The sequence below is a fragment of the Homalodisca vitripennis genome, chromosome 4, assembly GCF_021130785.1.
Source record: "Homalodisca vitripennis isolate AUS2020 chromosome 4, UT_GWSS_2.1, whole genome shotgun sequence".
In the NCBI taxonomy this organism is placed as follows: domain Eukaryota; kingdom Metazoa; phylum Arthropoda; class Insecta; order Hemiptera; family Cicadellidae; genus Homalodisca; species Homalodisca vitripennis.
Window position 1 is genome coordinate 64,073,937 of NC_060210.1, and position 18,851 is coordinate 64,092,787.

General features: G+C 32.5%; 1 protein-coding gene across 2 annotated transcripts in view; it reads left to right on the forward strand.

The window, feature by feature from the left end:
* The first annotated feature begins 10,079 nt into the window (after nucleotides 1-10,079).
* The window catches only part of LOC124359406 (leucine-rich melanocyte differentiation-associated protein-like), a 35,489-nt gene continuing 26,717 nt past the window's right edge, over nucleotides 10,080-18,851 (forward strand). Inside the window, exon 1 of one of the 2 annotated variants that reach the window (XM_046812123.1) lies at nucleotides 10,080-10,240. In XM_046812123.1, coding sequence (XP_046668079.1) covers nucleotides 10,178-10,240 — 63 coding nt within the window. In that variant the 5' untranslated portion in view covers nucleotides 10,080-10,177. Of the gene's footprint in view, nucleotides 10,241-18,132; nucleotides 18,379-18,851 lie in introns of those variants that run through there. The other variant, XM_046812122.1, reaches the window with a different exon arrangement.

An 18,851-nucleotide genomic window follows, 5' to 3' on the forward strand; every position in this document is an offset into this window, starting at 1 on the left:
CCATGTGTTTTAATCCCTTAAAACAGATTTTATTACTAAGAAGAAATATTTATATAAAATTGCTGTATTAGAAAATTCCTTTTTGAATCCGTTATCACCAAAAATAACCATTTGTCTGACAAGAAAAACATTGTATACACAAAAATTTTGAAAGAAAATAACTAAGAGTAGCTTTGGATAAAATTAACATTGTGTTGTAAAGAGGTTCACAAGTTTCATAAAATCCCTACACATAATTTTTTGATTAGTTTAACTGCACTTATGTATCCAGTTTAAAAACTTAGTAATTATATACATATTAGGGTAGATAGATTTCCCAATTACTTGAAAAATGGCTTACACAACCAAATGTCTTATAAGTTTCTCAAGAAAAGGTTTCTTCTTTCAATTAAATTAAATTAAAATAATTTCTTATTTTAAAAATAAAATCGAACTATAATTTAAATTTCTTATAAACTTCAAATAAAATAAAGTTTATTCACCCAAAATAAAATGTACCGTACTTTTCTTGATTATCATAAACGAAGCTAAATAAAACTGAACTAAAAACTTGCTAAACCTTCTTATTTCCTTTTTGTGTCAAAATAATACAATAATCCCTGTAAAAGAAAGCTAATATTAGTTGACAACAAATCTCCCCTATGAAAATTGTAACTCTACTATAAAAGGGCTACTTACGCAAAATTCAATGCATACTTGTAGAGGGAAAAGTTTTAGTTTCATAAAACACTAACAATTAAACCGCAAAATAACACTCAATAGGACCACGAAATGCACGTGTCGGAGGTTGTTATACTGACCCAACCAGCTATTACCGATGCTTTTGACAGGTCTCAGATTATCCAATCAAAGGCCAGAGAGATTCATTGCCAACTCAAAGTCACCCCTATTGTAATCCCGTAATCAAAGTCAACTACCTGAAAACTTCCCGTTGTACTGTACCATTCCTACATCCGCAAACTCTCTCTTCAGAAATTATATTATTTATTTTGACATCACTCATAAAATTCTAAAATATTTTTGAATATATTTTCTCTCCATAAATATTTTGTAAATAAATTTTAAATTACAAATGTAACAAGTGCTATACAGCAGGGGTCACTTCTGGCTGGTTTATACCTTCCAGTTGAACCCACACTGAAAACGGCAAAAACCAATGTGTCACTTAAATTTTGGCAACCTTATGGATTTCCAGGGCACATCATTAACCGCCAATGTCGACATTCTGGGGTGCAAGGGTAATTCAATAGGTCTAGTATATTACGGGGGATAACTGTTAGGAGTTGGTGGAGCTCGTTCCTTAAGTGTCAAAGGTTTTTGCTAGCCTAGACATAAGGGTATGCCATCCCCTGCCTGCTTTGACGAGATTAGTACCCTAAATTTCTTCCTCATGGATCTCGACAGGAGCTGACCCATCCATAATATCCTGCCACTCCGGAAGCAGCGCAAAGGTCCTTATAAGACTAGTTGCAGTTTCTAAGCTTCTTGTCCTACGAGAACAAAAACTTTTAGCAAATGCTACTTAATATACTCAGAATAATTTGTTAGTTTGTAATTGAATGGCTGTCTAGAACAAAGTTGTGACTGACAAAAGTGAAACTTTTCTTATTGTTCTCAGAAAACCTTAAGGTATTGTAATCTCCAAAATTAATATTTTAATTCGGTAAATTCAGCTTGCCTACTTAAAGCTTTTTTTATTGAAAATCTGTGATTTTCCTTTATTTGAGTTGAAGAACCAGGTGAAAGTGAGCCCCAAAGCGGGCTGACTTCATGGCTGATCGATTGGCCTATCTGTAATGTCAGGTATTATTACTGAAGGAGCCAGCCAGCGTGAACCGAGCTTAGCGTATGCACACAGGCAACTGTTCCCTCTCCGCTCCACGTCAGAACGCGTGGTACAGCCAGTCCCAGCAGTTCTTTTGATTTATTTCAATTCTCTCATATTTTACAAAAGAAACTTAACTTTTCATCAAAACAAAAGACTACTATTTTTGTTGATGCACATACAAGCGAGTGAGTTTCGGTGACAAGACAGGTAGACACTAAGCAACGGCGTCGGCTTATTTACCGACTGGTTGTACGTGGTCGCGCCGCGAGAGGGGTTGGTGGAGGACGGCACTGCAGACACGAATACTCCAAGGTTTGCGCCACCCGACTCCCTCAGTATTTTAATAGATGCACATCATCATTCAAGCCTGTATAGAATGTTTATTATTGAACTAAAGTATACTACTGTATATTTTCTTGTTCGTTACATTACAAGAGACATTTATATACAGTTCGATCTATTTTTGTATTTAAATATGGGGTTGTTTTATTATTACAAATGAAAAAAAGAAAGTAGAATAGAAAAAATGTAAATCTTTATTTTTTTAAGATGTACAAATGTCCCTCAACAGGTCTGTACGCAAAATATTTTTAAAATGCACTTTCGACAATCAACGTTAAAGTATATAATAGTAAAGTTGTGTTTTTACAAAAACAGTCACACATTCAAACGAATTTAGACATTTCTAATACAGTTCGAAACTTTTGATATTATATAACCTTTGATGGCAAATTTCGCGATTGAAAGTTTGATATCACTTAATACAATCTAATCTATATAATAAAATAACAAAATACTAGCAACTAGTCAAAACTGGTCGTTTAACATAGAAATGCCGTTAACCGTGTTTGCAATGGAAAGAGTAATAAACAGTTCTTTGAAGTAGATTCTCTTGTTGAGGATGAAATTCTGAACATAGCGAGCGATGTAGCCACCCTTTTCCCCGAACGAAATTTCCCGTGTCAAAATTAGAAGACAAAATCTCACTATTTTGCATTCGGCTCAAGTAGGCTAGCAGAAAGAGGAAACCTTTTTGAATTGCAGCTTTATCATTTCGGTGCGTACAGTACTTAATATATTATTATTCAATAAACAAAACATCAAATTAAAGTGTGAAACATTCCAATTAATCTGATACACGATGTCCTACTTAAATTTAATGTTTAATTTAATAGCAAAAGTCCGATTGAAACTATGACTGCAAAAACGACTGACTAGTTACTAGTCGTTTGACATTGGTAAAACATTTGTAAGCGACTAGTCGTTTGACAGTTCCAGGGATAAATTGTATGACGTGTCTATTAGTTTGAGACTTCCTGGTAGAACTCATCAAGTGTGTAGATGACCAGTTGAGAAAGTACCTGTAATCTTCGAAGTTCTTAGTGTTTTGTGTCCTCCTCTTCACCCGTATTTTTGTTCACAGGTCCAAGAGTGTTCTGATGCTTAGCTTTCTTCTTATGTAGGTTGGTTTTCTCATACAGTGTTAAGTGATGAGTGGGAAGTGAGTATATTTGTTGAGTTGCGTGTGTAGTAGTGCAAGTCTTCGAGCCTTGCGAGGCTTTCTCCGTCCAAGTACAACACAAGTTCTTGGAGTAGACAGCTGTCACAGTCAATTTTTAGGGTTGAAAAGGCCTCTCTGCAGCTTCCCAGTGAATGGAGATTAGTAAGAATTCTAATTGCCCTTTTTTACATATTAGAATCCTGTTCATGTTGGCTTTTGAAGTTCTTCCCCATACAGCCAGACCATTATCTTATATGAGTTTCAAGCAATGTGAAGTAAGCAGTACGCACTGAAGTCAGATATTCGATTCTTTTGATCTGTTTGAGTGTGTTTAGGCATGTGTTAAGTCTACTACATAACCGATAAATATCAGCAGTCGAAGATAAACTACAGTCAACTATGACCCCAAGGAATTTGGTTTACAACCAAGTAGACATCTGGTACGCAATTGATTTGCCCTGCTCTTCTTCCAAGTCTTAATTAGCTAGTTATCAGTTTGATTTTTTCACAAAGTTTTGTGATTGTTGGAAATAGTGATATGGGTCAGTAGTTACTTAATTCTGTTTTGATTCCAGCTAGTCATACGTTTAAGATAAATATTTGATATTTTGAGTGCTGAGGGAACTAAAAAGATTTATTGAAGATGTCAGTGAGGGACAAATTAGTTTTTCCGTGCAGTGCCTTAGTACTTTTGTGGATATGATATTATTTCTGCTGAGTTTTGTGTTATTTAAAGCTTTTAATAACCGATCTAAACTCCTCTTCAGATATGAGTCTTAACGTGTTGAGTTCATTAATGTGAGTCCCATCAGAGAGTTCAATAATTCGTGATACTCACATTAATAAGCACATATGAGCACATAAGTAAATAAGCATTAATAAACACATATAAACAGTGTGATCAGAAAGCCCAGTGTGAAAAACTGATGTCAATTACATTAATGACCATGTTTAAGGCAATCCAATCTATAGATGATTTTGATATGAGAGTAATTAATTCTTGTAGCTGGAAAATTACTTCTTGGTATTACGGTAAGCAAGTGTTTAATTAAATTTTGAAGTGTTTCTGTTTGGATGTATTGTATCATCCCGTGATTAGAATATGTTTATTTTAAACTTTAATGTGATGTATTATATGAGTTATAATAGCTGTTGAATCATCTAAGTTACTATCTGGTGATCTGAACGTACCCACAATATACTTGTTAAAATGTATTGATATACATTATAAGCACTGTTGAAAAATCCAATCAACTCCCCCCCCACCCGAATTACCCCCGAACGTGCCATGACTTAATACATAGAAAGGAACATAGCCATAGATTACAATAAGACCAAATAGATGGGCTATGCCTATCTTGCCAACGTTGGGGCAGGTGAAGCCAGGTCCGCCATGTTTTCGTGGGATAGAAACTCAAAACTACGCTCCGATTAGTGTAACAATTCAGTGCTCCCGTTTCAATCAACTCGTGATCTACCCTACTTCGAATAAAGAAAATACTTTGAAACTTTGTATGAGTGAAGTCAATAAGCTATGGATGCCTGTGGTATCATTCAAATGTTCAAAATATTTAGTTTTGCAATTTAAATAATTAAAAAAAGTCGACAATTATGTTTACGTTTTAAAACTTGACATAAAAAAGTTAGTCGGCTGCTACTTTTGCCGTTTTTTGGTCAGGCAAGTTTAAAAACGGTGGAAAATGTTGTTGAATAGTTGAAGTTTTCAGAACATATTTTCTTTTTTAATTAGCTCTTATGGTTTGGCCAAAAAGTTATTGTTTGTGAGACGTTAGTTTACGAGTGCCGCGACAGCTTGGAGCTCAACGCTCCGTGCGGTCCGTGCCGGGCCATCTGTTCCTCGTATCGTATATTATAGCATATTATAAAAAGTGAGTAGAACACGCTTTCTTTGTACTTGTTTACAGTAATTACTTCAAATAAAGTCACATAAGTTATGTAATTAAAAGGAATTCAATCTGAGTCAATACTCTAAACAAGTACAACAAAGAGTTTATTTGCTATTTATTTTTTGCATATATACTATAATATGAGCAAAGTTTGTATATGCGGGTAAATTATTAGATGAGGGAAACATGACTTTAAACCTTATAATCCTTCAGCTCAAAATATCCCAAAATACAATATCTAAAGTTTATGTTTGCATATTGTAACAAAGTGTATAAAGGTTTAATAAAATATTGTGTTAAGTCTGTAAACATTTATCATACAATTAGTAAGGCAATAAGTAAGATTTATAGATTAATTATAATAAAGTATGGAAAATTACTTAAATGTACAATAAAATATAGTTTCAACTTTACAACTCAGTTAATTGTAACTAATCTGTAATACTCAATTGAAAAGAGGAGGAAGTTTTAAGTCATATATTATAAATGTTAGTTTATTGACCTTCGTTTACTGACGCATTATCAAACAGTCCGAATTCTGAGAAATTGATCCTAAGAGGGAACAATCTTCTGGTTAAAAGTTTAATTTTTCCTTTTTATTGAAGCATCCAAAAGCAACACATGACATAGGCATTGTGTGTTTGTGAAGACAACACCATCAACAACATAAACAAGAGTAAACAACTAGATGTTTAGCAACACGCCGGAAGCACACGCGTCAGTAAGAGGAGTGTATAGAAGGTGACTACAGTAAGCTCGACAAGGGCGAAGTGAAGAGCGGGGGTGCAAGGCGACGCTCCTCAGTAGGGTGACTCACGCCCGCGCCGCCATATTGTTGAGTATTAGCCGCTCCGCAGTGGCTTCACCTGCGAGCACCCGATGTCCTATCTATTGGTCTTATTGTAATCTATGAACATAGCTATCAATAACAAATACTAAAATATTAATATAGTAGGCTATAAAGTTATTCCTATATTGGCCTATCCTATGTTGGCTAGATAATACGGCCCTGTACTGTACTGCTGCTCCCGATTGTTACTTGAACCGGAAGAGAGTGGCGAGTCGTCACAAGTGTGCCACTCCAAATGCCAAAGAGTAAAGTCACTCTTAAAAACTTGACAATAATAAAATAGAACCTATCCTGATTACAAATGACCAGCCCTTACTTAGGAAAATGACAACACACCAACCCCCGTAAGTGCAATACTACGAAAAGACAAAACCTCATTGGTAGTCACCTACACACAGCAGCGACCACAGATCTGGAAAATAGTACACAACATCAAAGTGACCACGGAGATGTCATATTTAATAAATAGAAGATAAACGAATTTTTAGACACAAACTGCACTTAAACAACAGGAAGACTTACCATCCTACATTAAAATATTAGAGGAATAAAATGCAAAACGAATCACCTCTTACACTTAGCTGAGTTGGAGAGGCCCATGTCATCATTTTTTCAGAGCTTGGACTTACACAAAACCAAATTGAGTCTATAGAATGGTTGCTTGGTTTTGGTATAATAGCCTACTATAGCTGTGCTAATTACAGTCCTGGGAGGTATAGTTATTTCTTAGGCGATACACTACGATTTCACATTAATGAGATTGGCGTTCTCGGGAATGTTTTAAGAAGTATTTGGGTAGCGCTCTGAAGGGACACAGTGGCACACGATGGGGGATTTTACACTGCTCTGAAGGAGGTGACTAACAGTCATGAATGGAATAACTAAACTTGTTTGGTGCTTCAGGCATAATCAAAAACATTGATTTTAAGGTTATCTGCCCGCTTTATTTGTGGTCTGAAATATTAATAACAATTGATTGAACAAACAAGTCTATTTTTATGCACTGTACAACATCCACCGTCTTTGAACAGTTTCACCATTAGGTAGATCTTTAAAAAAATCACTTACTGCTCAAGTATCTACCATCATCTGGTATTGGGAATTGAAATAAAATTGGTAAATATTTACTGTTGTGGACCATGATCCACAAGTATAACAAGACCAGCATCTGTAATATTTGGACATTTGCAAGGGTCATCATATACTATATATTGTACCTTTCCCTCTGAAACGGTTCTACTTTCATCATGTTTATATTCATGAGAAACTTCGTCATTTTCAGAAATAACTTCCATTTAAACATAATCTTCCATTTCTTCTTATTCTTCTAATGTGTCTTGTTTTTTATAATTTTCAACGGAACCTTCAAATTCTTTTTCCAAGTTTTCTTCTTTTTCATTTCCATTCCCATGATCGATAATTTAGATGGAGACGTTGGTTTTACTTGCTGTTTCAGCCAATTTTCCAAATTAAGGGCAATTTTTCCCCCCTTCTTCTCTGGTTGTTCTAGCTTTTCTGAATGCACTGCCGGAGAGTCTTATACTACAAAATGATGGGAATTTAATTTAAAACTATTTTCTCATTAGTTAAATGCTAATGTCATACTTTTTTCTACTAAAGAAGGAAATAGGAAAAGATATAGTGGTAATCTATATTTTATATATACAGATACAGGCAGATGCATGTATCTTTCGCATACGCCTTTTTTGCAGTTTGTTCGTTTTTGAGATAGAGTTCGGAAAAACAGTCAGACAAAAATTAATGACCTCGAGAATAGTCCATCAACCTCAGGTTAACTTTTCAGTTAATAGCTCTCTTAGAGAAGATACTAGTAAAACATAATTTCGATCACTTTACGGGAATTATAGGCCAACAATTAGAAAATGTAGGCAATTTTGAAACATGCTCAAATAGTAACGGCTGAAAATACATTTTTTAGCAGTATGCATGTGAATTAAACCTTTGGTTCCATTAGTTGTGTAACAATCAACTATTAAATATTCAGGAGGTGACACCATTTTCATGATTTATGACTGGAGGATATCATATTTTTATAATCATAATTTTAGAAAACGACATATTTGTAAATAAAGTTATTCTTTAAGAAATTAGTTATTTTAAAATAAAACCCATGTCCATTCCTCGTCTGCATGTATCTTTCGCATACGACTCATACAAATCTTATCCTTATCTTCAACAGTTTTTTTTAACGGAATAAAAAAATACTTATAAGAAGAAGTTTACTCATTCTAGTTTGCTGAAGACGTAACGCTGTATACTAGTCTCAAAAATTAAGATAGTTCCCATAATCACATACAGTATGCCCTAAATGGTATAGTTAAAAGGTTTGATGCATTAAATTTGGAATTGATTGCCAACAAAAGTCTTATTACTATTTTCTCAATAAAAGGACATGTAACAAAATTAATTTGCGTTTCTATATTTCTGGCCAAGAAATAAAAGTGTCAAATAATATTACACTCTTGGGGATAACATTTGATAATAAACTAACCTTTATAACTATTATAACATATTTTAAACTTGTGCAAGCAGTGTAAAAATGTCATAAGCTTACTTAAAATGTTATATTGTGGCAGATAAGAAGTCCATCCTGGCTTGATAATTAAAATATACAAATGCTTGATACTCGCAAAGCTCAACCATTGTATTTTGTTTGGTCATGACTCCCGGATTATGCTAAATAAATTAGATGTTATACAAATCCAAGCTACGAGATTCGCTCTGAATGCATTTAAATCAACTTCTATCATAGCTTTACTTACAGAAACCTCCAATTTGCCATTGAATATAAGAAGAAAATTTATTGCAGAAAGACTAATGTATAAGTTAAACAAATGACCAAGAACAACCAGCATTCCATAAAATAACATATTTTACCTATAAACAAATATATATTATACTATTGGCAGAAAAAGAAAAAAAACCCTATTGTACACATAAGCATTAAATAACATTGCTGATTTTTACTCATTACTTGATCCAAACACAAAATATTCCAAACCATTGGGGTTTTAATTCACTATTCCTTTTAATGAGCAGTCCTAATATAGGACTGATGGTATACACTGATGGTTCAAAATATGAAGAAAGTACTGAAGCAGCATTCTACATTTTATAAATCACTAAAAACTCGTATACAAAATACATTTATGCTAATCAAATATATGTCAAATTACTCAGCAGAAGGTATGCAGCTAACTTTGCGTTCGAGTATGTGCTTACATTAAACAACATCAATCTCTGATATGCTATGATTCTCATACAACCATTACTGTAAAGCTCTAGAAAACTGCAGCAAGGGATTTAAAGAAGATGGAATTGTCTTAATGGCTTATCAACTTTTAGAAGAAACAGATAAAAAGGTAATCTTTTAATGGATTCCGGGACATGTGGGAATAAAATATAATGATACTGTGTACAAGTCTGAAAACAAGTCACATAATTACCAGCCTCAATTGAAGACTACAAAGCTTATCAGTAAAAATATATGTGGAAAATCGTATACAGCAATCACCTAAGGCTGGATGGTTTAAACAGATACAAAACCACTTTACAGATAAATACTTGCAGAATAAGGCTAGGATAAACAAATGTAAATTCCTGTTTGTATAAAATAAAAGTATTGTTTACCCACTCTGTTTGAGAATTGCACAATGGCAAAGGTTGAAACAACAGAACATGTTCTATTAGAAAGTCCTAAGTAAAATTATGCTAGACTACACTATTTGAAGACAATAAAACCACCAAGTGAAGATGAGACAAACTAAATTCAAACCATATATCACTCTTATGCATAAATGTATTAAAACTCATTATTATCATACTTTTACAAGAAACCACAAGGACCGATTGATTTTTATTTTAAACCTGGAAATCTAAGTTAACCAAAAATAAAGTGTTTATTAAGGTTTTATGGGACATCCTAAACTCGGCTTTTAAGCATAATAGAGAGAAAAAAGTGTTAGTCTTGAGTCTTGATGTTTGGAAACAGGTCACTTGTTAGGTTAGGGAAGTAAGCAGTACATGTGACAAAATAAACAATTTTATATAACTCGCAACAAAACTGTGTTATGGAATCAGATACACAAAGAATGGTTGAATCATTAGGACCTATGAAGTTTTATAACGGAAATGTAAGCATAATTTGATGTGTTTTCATTGTTATTAACAAATTAATGTCTTATGCTGTTTGAAATAGAGGAATTTTAACCTAATTCAAATAGTGATATTTTAAAAGTTTCTCCTAGGCCTTCAGTAGTATAATTTTATTTGATTATTTATTTTTTCATAAAAAATGCATTATCAAAATAAATTTTGTAGGGTTACATGTTGTTTTATAGACTTTTTGTCATTAGTTTCAACATTTTCTAATGTGGGTGAATATTAAATTTTGGGGGTAGGGTACGATAAGTGGACCCTTTTATATCGAAATTGGCAAACGATATTACTTAATCATAACCATCAATATAATCAATCGATACTGATTAATTATTTTGAACAATTAACTTAAAATAATCTATATCAACAGCTGTAAACATTTTCAAATAATACTCGTAATGTAATATTTCAATTTTTTATAAGTAACATTTGGTTATTCAAAATGGCAGTCAATTTTAGAAAACTACATCACATTGCTTTGAAAGATGATAGGATATGTTTTTCATGACTTCAACATGTTGGACTCGTATTGAAAAACCTATTATGTGGAAGAAAAACAACTGTAACTGTGAGAGGAGCAAATATGGTTGTCTTCGGTTTTCCTAATTTTGGTTATAATAATTTTATCACTGTAAATATTAAATTCATATTTTAATTTAAAACATGATTGTTATTGAGGACTATAGATACTTTTATATTGATTGATAGTCTAGGATTTGAGTTGCGAATATTAGGTATTGATGATTACATTCTTTGATATAAAAAACCAGGTCCGCTTATCATACCCTACCCAATTTTGGTACATACAGAGTGATCTAAAGTACTTTTTATGTATTTTTAGATTTGTAAAATTATCAGGAATTTAAGTGTAGAAACTAATTAATTCTCAAACTACGAGTTAAAATTTCCTGTAAGTGGTAAGGGGGAGAATACTTGATGCAGATCTGTTTTGTTATATCAATATGAGATTAACAAACAATATTTACCTTACTTTAGCCGCTTCACACTATTTGTTAAAATTTCAACTTAAAATAAGAAAATAAATGAATATTTTAGAACAATAGATATAAAAGGGAGTAAAGCCTAAATAATCACAGAAATTACAATAGAAACACCCCTGACCAACAGTACGGGCTTTGGTGGTGCCGCTCCAAATATATAAAAATAATAGAAACTTGCAAAATATTTCATGAAAAGGAGAATACATCTCGGCTGCTCTGGGAAAGTTATGAAGCTGGTCTATCACATAGGGAACCTGTTCAAAACTCCATACTGAACTAAGAAGGACACAATTTCCGAATTGTTCATTGTTATGAGTCAAAATATTTTTGAAAAGTCCATTGTTCTAATTGGAGAATAAAACTTTTACTGAAATAGATGCCAACACAAAATGGTAAATGACAACACCAAAACACAAAGTCTTTATTTTGGAATATACAAAGCAGAAAAGTCTGACTAATCACAAAATAGCTAAAAATAATTATTTAATAATGATTTGCAAGATAGGTAAAACATATTGAAAAAATGTCTAGAAACAGGAACAGAGGAGGGTCATTATAAAATCAACACACTAAAAAAATTTACTCGACCACCTAAGAATTTGATTAAATTTGCTATGAAGGTATTCCTCATGTAGATATAAAAAATTGTCAATTTCTCCCCCCCCCCCCCAAAATATTTCAGACATTTTCTCAGTTACGGCTATGTAGGCTAAAGTTTCTCGATATCCACCAAAAAACCGGATATTGAAATCACCATAATTTTTCTCCTAATCGAGCTAGAGAGATGGGAGTGGTGTTATTTTACTGTTTTAAATGCTCTTTGATGTACAATACAATATATTTTGTCATAAAAAGTTCTTTGGAAAAATCAAATTAAACATTTTTACTTTATAAAAAATGTGCATTTTTGAAAATTTTGAAAAATTTGTATAAATAGTTCATATTTTTGGTAAGTGATTCTCAAAATTTCAAATGTCATGTTTATACCATCTGTTCATTTGATATGGAATGACCCAGGAGAGGACAGAGGAATAAACGTCAACATAGAGGTAAAAACTGTTGCAAAAATGCTCGAACTTCTAATATTTCTCCTACTTTGTTGGTGATGATTATCCCCTTCACCTCTTTCCTACCCTCATTGTCCTCCCTAACCAGAAACCACGATTCCCCTCAGTCTCCTAGATTGTTGGACTATTTGAGATATAACCTAAATTTCAAACATTATCAGTTATTGTGAAATCATGGATCGCAACTGCCTAAAAGATTTTCTTGGAATAAAAACATATTATTTCTATTTTAAGAAATTGATAGAAGTGGTTTGAGACCGTCATAGCTGACGTGGTTAAAGTAAAGTGCAACCATTTTTTAACCCAGCTTTCAGTAAAAATGTCTGTGTAAATGGACATATGAAGAACATTCTTAAAGTGCTGTTGTCCAGAGGATTGAACTTTTTAACAAACATGCATAAAGTACAAATGTCCAGTTTCAGATATCTCAAAAAATATATCTACCAAAAATTTAAAATGTAATGTCTAAGTTAATTTTAGGCTCTATTAATTAACATTAGTTGATGCAGTTACAGTAATGCCAGTCAAAATTTAACATAGCCTAAATTTGAAAAAAGCTATATATTGTATTATTGAGCATGGGAGTTTATTCGAGTACACTACACACACGATTATGAGAAGTTGGTAAAAACAAATTTCTTTTGGATATTGTAATCATAGTTTTTTATGGCCCCCTAAGGAAACATCTTATGAGGGTGGGCCTTAGCCAGACTGATGAATGCAGACTCTGCGGAGAAGAGGAGGAATCAGTGGAGTATATTTGGCTAAATTGTCCTGCCATATCAAAAATTCGGAAAAGATTCCTGGAAGCATATCTCATCAGCCCCAAGGACGTTAGAGAACAGGAGCCCTCAAATCTGATCAGCTTCTTTGGAATATATCCAGGTGTATCAGGACTTAATTGAGGTATCAACATACAACCTTCACAATACTTTTGTGGATTTTTTGAGGAAAAAAAATTGTAGAAATTGTAGAAGGGGGTAACTTTAAATTTTCAAATTGCTACCACTATCTTGTAACATGGCATTTTAAAGGTCTATTCAATAGAAACACAATGACATGAATAAATCTCTACGACATTCACGTGCTTCGGTTCGGTTCTGCCCTGCACTGCTAGCGATAATCAAAAAACATACTTTGATAAGATACATATCAGGTACAGGTAACATTTTTAAATCCATAGAGTCATTCGTGCCAGATTAGGGAAATAAGAATTTAAATTTATAAAAAGGATTATTCTTCCCATATTTTGATGATAAACTGGTTCTTTTAATTAGGCCTAGTTTCTCCACTAAAATTTGTTAATGATAGTTTACATCTTCAGGAGTATCGCTAAGTTGGTTTTAGATCTTTATCAGTAGTTTCCTAAAGTCAAAAAACAGCATTGTGAGTATCATGTTTTTAATTTTCATTGACATTTTTGTGTTTTAAAAGATCTGATAGTGAGAGACGTTATGCTTTAAATATTTTTTGAAATTCATTTAAAAGTTTTTCTGAATTGTTTTTCAGACAAGTTGTCATATTTTTGTCTATGACCACAGTTCTGTGGCTAGTATAAACATGAATTTGTATAACTTGGATCTAACAGTTTTGAAATTTAGAGTTTCACATATTTCTGATTGTGTGTACTGTATCAGATACACATGCACTTTGAGTTTAGCCATATGGGTTCATAACTTTATTTACTAAAGTGTGCCCATCAGTGTACATATATTTGTGAGTTAACAACTACGGTTATATTTTGTGGTTGGTGATTTCAGGTTTGTAAAAATGCCGTGGAATATTATGTACCACATCTGGAACACGTCAGGAAACTTTGATAGGATGAAAAATCAAACATTTTATGATTAATTTCGTTGGAAATTCAAGTTATTTACAAGAACACAACAAAAAACACATAAAAAATACAACATATATTTTTTTACATTGAAAATAGGTTTAAGGAAATAATATTCAGCTATTTTCTTGTCTATAGCAAGATATAATTAAAAAACTAAACTGTTTATTAAAAGACAATGTGTCAGAGATAATTTTGTATGTTTCTTGTCAAGACAAAGCCGGGTCATCAAGACAGGTAGAACAGTGCATGTTTACATGTTTTAATCTTACATGGTATAACAACAAATGGTGCGTGATTGGTTGCTGAGTTTAAGGCGTAATGAATCCCATCTTAAATGTACATTGTTTAAGCCCACAGCAGAGTATTTTATTGTCAATGTGTACTTGTTTGCATTATATAGTTAATAAGGAGTGCAAGGGTGAATGTAAACAATGGTTTCACTCTTAGTGTGCCAGATTAACAACTAAATATAAGAGGACTGCTGATGGAATAGTCTTGGAAATGTAAATGTGTTAATTGCAATACTGATTCTGCTGACTTGATTAAAACAAATAATTAGACTTCTTGATCAACATGAATTAATGACTGAATGCTACTACAATAAAAGTTGACTTTCAGGCATTTAGCAAAGGTATTATCAGAAACAAGATCGGCATTGAATGTAGTTGGCCTCGACGGTCTACTAAGTGCAACCCTAAGCGATGATTTTAAGAGCTGTGGTGAAATCACAAGTTTTTCAGCTCAGCAGGCCACACGTAGTAGTGGCTGGTCATGTTCGAAGTCGGAAATTGTGTAAATCACAGCATGTGAGTCACTTTTACTCAAATTGAATTGCAGTATTTGAGCTCCGATTCTTTAAATTACTGTTATTTAAAAATAATTTTCATACTTTTTTAATTAAAAATTTTTTGATTGGTTATCTATTCTTTTATTGTAAAAGTATCAGATGATATGTAATTTTAGATATAGTTTATTCTAATTAAAAGTAGATTTAAAAAATTATTCATTTACAGAATAAGAACACAATTAGTCTTAAGCAGATACAGTCTTGGATATCAACAGAAGATACTCATTTCCATATTTTGACGTTTGACTCCACTCAATGCACTAGTAGTATAATCATCAATAAAATGAATTTAAGCACTAGTATTTCAGTGTGGCCTACTGAGTTGATGGACAGGATGTGATAATAATTCCCAATATAACAAAGAGAATTGCTATAGCTAACCTTAGGGGTGCCTTGGGCTGAAGGGACAATGTAAGTTAAAACCTGAACTAAAGGTTACTAAAACTTCTGCTGAAACTATGTTTATTATTCACGAAATCGATGACCAATCAACTCGTAAAAGAAGTGTCGCCATGTTCAACGTGAATGAAATTTCTTTTATAACAGTAATTAAGTAAAAGAATAAGTATGACAATGAGATAGACAATCTAAATCTTAAATTTAGCTCCATTTCACCTTCTGCTTATTGCAGCTTCTGAAATCTGACACAGTCTCAGATTAAACTCCTGGAATCTGGAGTCCCCGTCTGTCTGAAGGGATACAAAAAAAGTCTGTGACACCTAGACCATAAAAGAAGCTTTTCCGGTTTACAAAGCAGTCATCCAGTGTAATCTAGATGAAGAGGTGTTTTCATTGTCTTATCGGTTGCACAGTTTGTTGTTGTCAGCTTTGCTTTGATATTTGAGCAACAAAGCAATACTTTACTTCTGAAAGCATATTTTCCTTTCTTGGAAATGTTTCTGATAATAAATAGTTGTGATTATAAATTCTACACTCACATAAAGTGAGGCAGTAGTTTAAATTTGCAAGAAAGTTGTTTTTCTGCTTAATGAATTGATTTTAACAAAGGTACATGTAACTCTTAAAACCTTTTCCACTGCATATCAAACTGCTTTTGGGTAAATATCTTGGTAGGTTTATAGATAATTTTAACTACTGCAACTATGTGATCAGAAAAATTCTATAAAAAACTTAGAACTCATTAATCTCTTTAGAGATTGTCTAGTTAAGTTTTTTTCAACTGTAAATTTAAGACTTCCAAAGTACATTTAAAACTGTTTTAAATTTGTTTTACAAATATTCAAGCCTATGAATTTTCTACATATCATTTCACAAGACTGAAAATTTTTATAAATCTTAAGACATACAAAGTTAAGACATGCTGCTTTTGGTATTCTCTACTTTTTCTGTGATATACACAGAGTTATTCACAAAGAATTGTTCAAAAACAACTTTAATTTATTTATAGAAAAGAGTTACAAAATCGTGAAAACTGCATAAAACAAATTTGTAATAATACAAAGTTTTAATATGTCCACAAATGTTCGATAATAGAATTTTGCAAACCTTCTTATTTTTTGGCTTAGTTAAAAGGAGTTGCTGTTCTAGCAGAAAGCCAGGAAAGGTTTGTCCTATATGCATGGCTGTATTATTGATCTATGTGTGTATGATTATGTAATGTTTTGGTTTTAAGACATTAGTTTTACCAGTAAAAATAATAGGCTGTAGTTTTGTATATTAACTTGAAATATCTGTTAACTTTAAGAAGAAATTTACCCCCTGATGGGTTTTCTTCTGATTTTATGAGCTGTTTTCTAACTTCAGTAGTTAACATTAGAAACAGGTTTTATAACATATCTCAATTTTTCAAGTGATAGTAATAATATTGTCAGTGTTTTTAATCCATAATACATCACAAAAATAAAGTTATAAACATAAGCTTTTGGAATTATTTACATAAAATTTATTTGGGATAAACTACATTAAAAATATACGTGTGTTTCAGTTTCAGCCTATCTGTTCTTACTAATTGTATATCTTGAGGAATATGTAAAATTGTATACCTTGCATATTTAGGGTCCATTCTTTGTAGACATTGGCATTGAGATTAGGTGTAATGTAGTTAATAGTAATAGAACAAGTTTATTTGAAAAGACATTTGTTACAGTAATTTATCTATTCTTCTCATAAAGCCTATTTAATAACATTTCAAAAATAATTCTCATAAACTAATTTTTAAATATTGTCTTTTGTGCATTTCAAGAAAGGTCTTTTATCAAATACGTTACCACGTTCTCACAAACACTTTTTATTTATGCCCATTCATAGGACTATGACTAATGAGGGAAATACTTTGTACATGGGCATAGAAATCAATTTCTAGATGGCTACAAAACGATTCATTTTTCATAATTTAGAAGAACTATAAGAACCTATTGATAAAAAAAACTGTTCTTTAAAGGAATATTTTTAAAAGAACTGTTTATTAACTACAAAGTAAAATTTTTAGCATTAAGATTGTATTGTTTAAAATTATTATTACTAAGAATTGTTTACAAAGCACCTGCCATACCATATTGAGATATTTGAAACTTTTGGGAAGAAATGAGGGTTTTAGAACGTTTTGTATTGTATTTTACAATGGGATTAAAAACATGTTTCATGTACAGAGGAATGTGAGTTGATACAATGATGAGTGAATTAATCAATGTGTTTGGAGCACTTTTGACTGTTGTCGTAGGGACCCCTGTACTTAGTTGGCTTCCTCTCCCCACCTTGGGATTGCGTTTCGGTGTCAGGCTTGCAGGGCTGGTGCATCGTAATTAGCCTTGGTTGTCTGTGCAGTTCATGTCAATAGTCAGTGAATCCGTACAATTTGACAACTATATCTCTTAGTGTTAAAATTGATGTGATGAAATGTCAAAGTTACACAGTGCAGATTAAATAAATTTTTGACCAGTTAGTGATGTGTTACTTAACCTTGTTTATTGTTGAATACTGTATTTAATATCTACTTTTATCATTTAGTTGCACTTTCAGTGCGCAAGTGCATTGGAAATAAGGAATAAAACTGTTTGAGATATTTCAGAAGCACAATTGTAACCAAAATGCTTCTAAATTGATTATTAAAAATTTCTTCCTCAATAAATAAATTAGTTTAATATCCACGAGTGAGTTAGTTGTGATTTGTAATATTGAACAGTTAGGAAAAATGCCAGTCTCTGAATCTTTCTCTTGCACATTTACTTACACATTGGCTGTAGTGACGTCTCCTCAAGGTCAGACTGCTATATGTGACAGTGAAGGTAAAGGAACTCCTAAACGAAGTTTGGCTCTTGCAGCCACTGATAAGAACTGTGTCCTATCTCATGTCTGCTTCACCCTCAATGTGCATTCTCTGCTAGGGAATATAGCTCAGGTATCTGCCATAGTTGTTTAGTTTTCATTGCTTTTATCAACCTCAGCTGTAAAATATTAATTAATTACACAATGTAATGATCTTCAAAACTTCCATTGTTGTATTTGATTAATGAATTCCCATAGGTAAATTAACTATATTAATTACATAAGATAGTGATCTACAGAACTCTCCATTGTTGCTCTTACTGCTGATAGGAAGTTGAAGAAATTTTTGCCCCTGACGTTTGGGAGGTTACCTTAAATATTAGGTTTACAAACATTTAACATATTTGTCCTCGCAATACAAAAATATAGACTAGCTGGCATGTACTTGTACTACACGTTTTGTTACAAATATGTGCCACTGACTTTAAATCATTGTTGATTTATTTCATAACGGTGCATAGTAAAACTCAGCAACTGTGTATGCTGCCTATAGAGATGTGTACCAAAACCTATGTGCCGCTTGGTTTCTGGCTTCGTCAATATATG